Below are 6,649 nucleotides of genomic sequence, written 5' to 3'. Positions count from 1 at the left end.
CTGTGTCGAACATTAACAGGGAAAAAGTGTTTATCTGGTGATTTGTCCTTAAGTAGAGACGGAATATTAAACTCCGACGTTCTTTTTCTTGACAGTTTGTTTCCTTTTTGGTTAAGAAAAATAGAGAAACGGAACATTTTGGATTGTTTTCTCGAATATATTCGACGGGCATTTTCCGAACACAATGTCCTTCATTTATCTTTCTTTATTTCCTTCTATTTTATAGCTTAGTTAGGTTTTGCTTTGGTTTCACAGGGTGGTCTATTTTAAAGAAACATATCTATGTTCTAGCATTTAGGTTTCTGCTTGGTCCTTTCATTGTGAATATCTAAAGATATGAAACCAAACAGGCATACGAAATAAATAAGAACTGACGCAATTTTGAGATATTGTCAATCTGCATATTTTCATCTAAGTTTTTAACTTACGAGAAAACAATTTATGAATTTAAAGAAGAAAAGTAACCCTTTCTCAAAAAAGGAGTTGAACAAAAAAAAAGAGGAAAACTTAATGAAATAGTCGCAAGGGGAATATAGAGGCCATGATGTTAACTCCTACCGTGTTACATACACCTTCATTATAAACTAAAAAAAACAGATGGAAAGTAAAATGTAGGTGCATGCATAATTAATGTTTCACCAATTACTGCATAAGCTCAGAAGAAAATTTGGGTTTTCGATAATATATAGAAGTATAATATAGAAGTATATGGCTGTTCCGTTCACAAGGAATCAAAGGACAAGATCAAAACGTCCAATATTGAAAAGACAACTGTACTGCCCGTCACCCGGGTTCGAGCCTTGGCCACAACGGATTTAACATCATTTTCGTTGGGACGCTGGACCTTTTTCGAGGGGATAGTTGGAAATGTGGCTGCCCAGATACCAGAGTTATCAAAAAAAAAAAATATTGAAAAGACGTCGACCCATAAAAACAAAAGTCGAATATATAATAACCAAAAGGCAAGAATGATTCTGATTCAAGAATTGTTACAAAAGTAAAACAACGGTCGTAAGAGTTTTGGCATTTTGACAAACTCCCCGGTACCGAAGTGGTGTTGTTCTAAAAGGATCAAAAACATTTTCAACTCTGTTTCGCCAGCAGGCATATATAATTTTTTATTCCAATCATTAAAAAATCTAAAAAAAGATCTTTAAGAACGTGAAAATAGTAAAAAGCAAAACTCGCGGCAAGGGAGAGGCCCGAATCAGTGGTGGTCGTCTTCATCACCGTGACCATCGGGAGGCCCACCAGGACCAACCACTTCCAGCTGCAACACATACATGATTTCACCAATTCAATATTCATAAATGGACAATCTCAACGAGTGCTTGCTATAATCCTTTTACAGTTATGTCTGACAGTCTGAGCTATGACTATTTATTTACCATTTAGTGCAAATCAGATATGAGTTCAACTTACCTCAAAGTACTGAGTGCAAACGGGGCATTCAAAAGACTTTCCTTTTTCAAGCCAGAACCACACAACGTCGTGTTCATCCTCTGCAGTAGGGATACAAATTCATCAATTTTAATGCCTCTTCTCATCCAAATTTTGTAACACTAAAAAGAGTGAATAATGGATGAACTTACCGCCTTCACCACCAGGGCATCCCACAATTCGCTTGTCATAGTAGGACTTTACAATTGCAGGAGATTCCTGAGGTATTACAATTTGGTAAGTGTATATGTTATCAATAAGATAAAAAACTTTGTTATCGAATGGGTAAGCAAAGGAGAATGAATGATGCACAGTCAAGAGACAATTTGACATGAGAAAATGTAAAAGATCAAATGTCTCAACTGTACACCAGTCATATAACCCTATTATTTCAGTTATCCCGAGAAAGGATTCTAAAGAACTAAATTTCCATGATCCATAGACACATGCACATGGTGTATGTGACATCTGAAAAGTTCCGTCAGATGATATTTGATTGGCTACTAGATGAGGGTCATAGTAACAGCTAAAGTGGACTGATAATATAATTAGCCATTCATCACACAAAATTTAGTGAAATGGTCTTCGTTTTGTTTCTATTGATGAGTCATAACACCATATCATCATGCCCAGAATAAGGTTAAGATATTTAAAGTGCGAGTTACAAGGTATCTTAAATAAAAGAAAGTAGACCAACCTTGGTTCCAAAAGGACCTTCGGGGAAGTCAATGTCAAGCAGCCTCTTCCCCTATCCAAAGTAGACAATGACAACGTTCAAAATTTTGGTTTCCACAAACAGAGATAAATATATATATACTCAAAAAAATGATCAGGGCAAGTTACGGTTAGCAAATTCGTATCATACGAACATATATGTTAAAAAAAAATGCATAGAGCTGTCAAAAGATTAGGAAATCACCTCAAGTTCAGCTTCAAGCTCTTCCTTCTCATGACCAGTAGCAATGGGCATTACATCCTCCACCTTCTTCTTCTTCGTGACAACGGTCTCTACTGTAAAGTATAATAAACAGTCATTCAATCTCCAACAGAAACTTAACAGCGACATTAGAATTGAACCAAAAAATATAATCTCAAAGACCAATCTATATAACTAATACATCGAGAATCGAATCAGAATCTGCCAAAAGAATCGCCGAGATCTGAAGACAGAGACGATTTATCAATCACCTGATTCAGTGCTGAAGAAATGGCGAGGGATAACGGATGAAGAAGAAGCGGGAATGGCCGATCGATTGGCGGTGGTGGCTATGGATCGACGAGGAGAAGCGGCGGCGGCTAGGGTTTTGAGATGAGATGAGACGATTCTTCTCCACATGATGACGAGTTTGGGTCGTGAACTCGAAGGAATAGCGAAATCCTCCCAACGATTCCGATGCTCTCCTAGGGTACTGGTGGGTGGTGGCTACTAGTCTTTGCTCAGATTCTTATTATTTGGAACTGGTCACTCTTACTTCAAATCAATTCTCGTACGTGTGAAATAAAACAACGCACGTGTCAATCGATTTTAATAGTTTATATTCGGGAAAATCGCATTTTAAACCCTCAAAATGTCACTTTATAGCACTTTAAACATTGAAGTTTTTTCACTACCACTTTAAAATAGGGAAAATCGCATAAAAAACCCTGAAAGTGGCAGCTAGTGACGCTTTAAACCTTGAAGTTTTTTCATTTACACTTTTAACCCTGAAACTGACATTTGTGTCATAAAAAACCTTCAAACAAAATAAATGACCTGTTTAACAGGTAAAAGTAGTGATGTGTAGGTTTTTTCCAAAAAAATATTTATTTAATTCATAAAACTAAATAAAAAACCAAAAATTAAAAAAAAAACTCAGAAAAATTAAATAAAAGTTCAGAAAATTAAATAAAAAATCAAAAAATTCGTAAAAAATATAAAATTATTATAAATTCAGAAATTAAATAAAATTTCAGAAAATTAAATAAATTTAAATAAAAATCAGAAAATAACTAAAAGTCAGAAGTTAATAAAAACTCATATAAATAAATGAATAAGATTAAATCGAAATACATAAATTAAATAAAAATGAAATAAAATGAAATAAAATTATTAAATTAAATAAAAATTCATGAATTTCACAAGTAACAATGTTTTTAATAAACACCAAATTGACACTTAAATAACTTAAAATTTAGTGTATTACATGCATTATGCATATCATCGTTCACAGTGACGGCTGTCAAAATGTTTTTATTGACACATTTACAGTCATTTTCGACGATAGTGTCAGAAATTACCGTTGGAAATATGTCAAAATCATCATTGTTAATGGTTATGTTAGAAATCATCATCGTAAGTAATGATATGTTTGAAATTATAATTGTCAATGATTTGGTTCATTCTAAAAAATAGCAATCTTGTAATTTTTTGGAAAATACTTTTTTTTTGTTTTCTGAATTTTTATTTAATTTTTTTAATATATTATTTTAAATATTATAATTTTTGTATCTGAATTTTTATTTTATGTTATTTTCTGATTTTATGTAATTTTCTGAATTTTATTTAAATTTTTGTATTTTGACTAAATATTATAGTTTTATTAATTTTCTGAATTTTTATTTATTTTTTGATTTTTATTTAATTTTTATTTTTTTTACCTGTTAAACAGGTCAATTTTATAGTTTGAAGGTTTTTTCTGATACAAATGTTACTTTGAAGGTTTAAAGTGTTAGTGAAAAAACTTCGAGGTTTAAAGTGTCAGTATGTGCCACTTTCAAGATTTTTTATGTGATTTTCCCCTTTAAAATAAGTGACCGGTACTGTTCATTTTATGATGAGGTGTCAGTTTTTTTTTTGTTTTTTAATAATAAAAATAATAAAATACATGAAAATTGGAAAAATTCAAATAGTAGGAAGTTCAAAAAAATCTAAAATTTCAAAAATTTAAAATTAAAATTTCAAAAATATAAAATTAAAATTTCATATTAAAAATATATATTAAATAATTTCTTTTAATATGTTAATTTTACATAAAATATATATTTTTTTAATTTTCTATATGTTAGGTTTTGGTGTGAGTGAAGCTTTTTAGATAAGTGACTTTCATTTTAGATTCTCTAAAGTTTGACAGTAATTTATTTAATTTTAAAGTTATTTACTGTTTTTAAGAACTTTAGTAATAAATTAATTTCTTTTAAAACAAACTTAAATTTGCTATTTTTTATAAATAATACTAATAGATATCTTAACAACTTTGTAAAATTTACATAAAATAGTAATTATTGTTTTTCTTTTATATATTTTTAAAATGTATGTCTTTTATCTAAGAAGCTCTACTCACACCAAAACCTAATATATAGAAAAAATATTTTATGTAAAATTAACATATTTTTCAAAAAAAATTGTTTTATTTTTAATTTTTAATTTTTAAATTTGAAATTTAATTTTTTCGATTTTTTGAAATTTTGGATTTTTTTAATTTTCAATTTTTTTGTGATTTTTTTTTCTATTTTTTCGATTTTTTTGAATTTTTTTATTTCATTATTGTTAATTAGAAAAACTGACACCTCATCACCTTCAAATGAACAGTACCGGTCACCTAGTTATCTTGAAGAACAAGTAACTTCGTTGGAAGTTTGTTATGTTAAAAGTGACACTTTCAAGGTTTAAAGTGCTAGTGAAAAAACTTCAGTGTTTAAAGTGTTAGAATGTGATACTCTCAGGGTTTTTTTTTTTTTTTGATCAAACCAACTTGTATTGAACTTAGAAGAGTTTAACCTCCATGAAAGGAGAGTACAACAAAGCTACAAGAGCCAAATAGAGTACGAAACAGCTAAAACATAAGATAAAATGAAAATACAGATCACAACAAGTAAACATTAGAAATCGCATCACAGCAGTTTCATAAGTTTCTTGAAAGATTGCATCTCGTGTAACCCTAAGAGTCACAACCACTGCACTAAAGGCAGGGAAGAGTGTTAGCCGAGAGGAGAATCCTTGCAATACCAGCCACACATGTTCATCCCATCCACTCCATAAATGAAGTATTATTGGGAAAAGAGACTGCTCCAAACAAGAGCCAAGCGGGCAATCAATACCCGCCATAACCATATTCACCAAGTAACACATCCCAATGATTTTCTCTTTCAACTGCCACCAAAAGGAGAAAGACACATACGCTGCACCACAAACCAGGTTGAATACAATAATAGGACTGCATACTGCAGTGAAGAGTTGTATAACCACAACATAAAAACCACTAGGAGACACAAAGATAAAGCCAAAGGACACTGAGTCCATCAGTACATTACCAACTAAAGCCGGAATCACCAACACATCTAGCATTGCATCCCATTCAAAAGAATAAGGATGACCAGAGAGCAAGGAGCTAAGGTGAACCTGGACGTCTATAAGCGGATGGATAAAAGGAAGGCTTGAATAAGATCTGTGAGAAGACCATTTCCGAGCTGATAAAGATGCAACCTGTATACCACAGGAAAAGAACGCTTGATACAACCTGTATACCACAGGAAAAGAACGCCAGTAGACAAAGATAATGTCACCAGTGAACACAAGAGCAACAGCACCATCACTGAGCTTACTTGAATCCCTTGAAAGATTAAACATATAATCTAGGATTTGAGTAACTTGTGGAGAAGAGCTGGAGAAATTAACGAAGATTCTAAGAAGAACGAGGCTGACGGAGGCGTCTGGTGGATCTGGAGGTTCTGGTGGCTTGACGGGAGGGAGTTTCAACCGGAAAGTGCTTGGACGTGGCGGATCTGGAGGAGGCCTGGGCTGTGAAGGAAGTGGAAGAGCTGTCACCAACATCTTAACGGAGGAGGAGCAAGGCTGCATCAAGCAAAGGAACAACGGCGGCGGCGGATCTGGACGAGGCCTGAGACAAGACGGAGAAGTAGTCATCATCTTGACCATGGAGAGAAACAGAGCTGATTCAGAGAGAGGAGGGAAGAGCGGCGTGGTTGGAGCTGGGAAGATCCATCGGAACGGCGCCTTGGTATGCGGGCTTGAGAGAGTTTCTCTCTAGGGCGAACTCTCACCGTTCCGAAACTCTCAGGGTTTAAAATGCGATTTCCCCGTTTATATTTTAAGCTAGTAGCCGCCCGCCCTTGTTCGAAAAAGAGAACCTGAACTAGATGTGTCTTTGATTAGATAACGTGTACACTTTTTTTGTTAGATACATGTATCAAATATTCAATAAAGACGAAA

The 6,649-nt window shown here is 33.2% G+C and overlaps 2 protein-coding genes across 3 annotated transcripts; both read right to left on the bottom strand.

Annotated features, from left to right (window-relative positions):
* Nucleotides 1-928: 928 nt before the first annotated feature.
* On the bottom strand, nt 929-2,879 carry LOC108812791 (cytochrome c oxidase subunit 5b-1, mitochondrial). 2 transcript variants are annotated; one of them, XM_056989762.1, is made up of 6 exons: nt 2,629-2,879; nt 2,360-2,451; nt 2,138-2,188; nt 1,593-1,659; nt 1,423-1,502; nt 929-1,270 (listed from the first exon to the last, which is right to left on the bottom strand). In XM_056989762.1, the coding sequence occupies exons 1-6, from the start codon at nt 2,774-2,776 to the stop codon at nt 1,208-1,210; spliced, it is 501 nt and encodes a 166-aa protein (XP_056845742.1). In that variant the 5' UTR covers nt 2,777-2,879; the 3' UTR covers nt 929-1,207. The 2 variants fall into 2 exon arrangements, with proteins under 2 accessions (XP_056845742.1, XP_056845743.1); XM_056989763.1 differs by having other exon boundaries at nt 2,360-2,448.
* Nucleotides 2,880-5,237: 2,358 nt separating this feature from the next.
* LOC108817146 (uncharacterized) lies at nt 5,238-6,525 on the bottom strand. The gene is made up of 2 exons (XM_018589758.2): nt 5,983-6,525; nt 5,238-5,902 (listed from the first exon to the last, which is right to left on the bottom strand). The coding sequence occupies exons 1-2, from the start codon at nt 6,353-6,355 to the stop codon at nt 5,808-5,810; spliced, it is 468 nt and encodes a 155-aa protein (XP_018445260.2). The 5' UTR covers nt 6,356-6,525; the 3' UTR covers nt 5,238-5,807.
* Nucleotides 6,526-6,649: the final 124 nt, after the last annotated feature.

The sequence above is a fragment of the Raphanus sativus genome, chromosome 6 (genome assembly GCF_000801105.2).
Source record: "Raphanus sativus cultivar WK10039 chromosome 6, ASM80110v3, whole genome shotgun sequence".
Classification (NCBI taxonomy): domain Eukaryota; kingdom Viridiplantae; phylum Streptophyta; class Magnoliopsida; order Brassicales; family Brassicaceae; genus Raphanus; species Raphanus sativus.
Note: the sequence above shows the minus strand (reverse complement) of the source record. Positions and strands in the feature narration are given on the sequence as shown.

Bases quoted from the DNA above. Each gene is read 5' to 3' on its own strand.
- LOC108817146 (XM_018589758.2), bottom strand. From the start codon at position 6,355: ATGGTCAAGATGATGACTACTTCTCCGTCTTGTCTCAGGCCTCGTCCA. The intron at 5,903-5,982 runs GTGACATTATCT...TGTGGTATACAG, and splicing joins TGTTGCTCTTGTGTTCACTG to GTTGCATCTTTATCAGCTCG.
- LOC108812791 (XM_056989762.1), bottom strand. From the start codon at position 2,776: ATGTGGAGAAGAATCGTCTCATCTCATCTCAAAACCCTAGCCGCCGCC. The intron at 1,660-2,137 runs GTTGGTCTACTT...GTAATACCTCAG, and splicing joins AAGGTCCTTTTGGAACCAAG to GAATCTCCTGCAATTGTAAA. The intron at 1,503-1,592 runs GTAAGTTCATCC...TCCCTACTGCAG, and splicing joins ATGCCCTGGTGGTGAAGGCG to AGGATGAACACGACGTTGTG.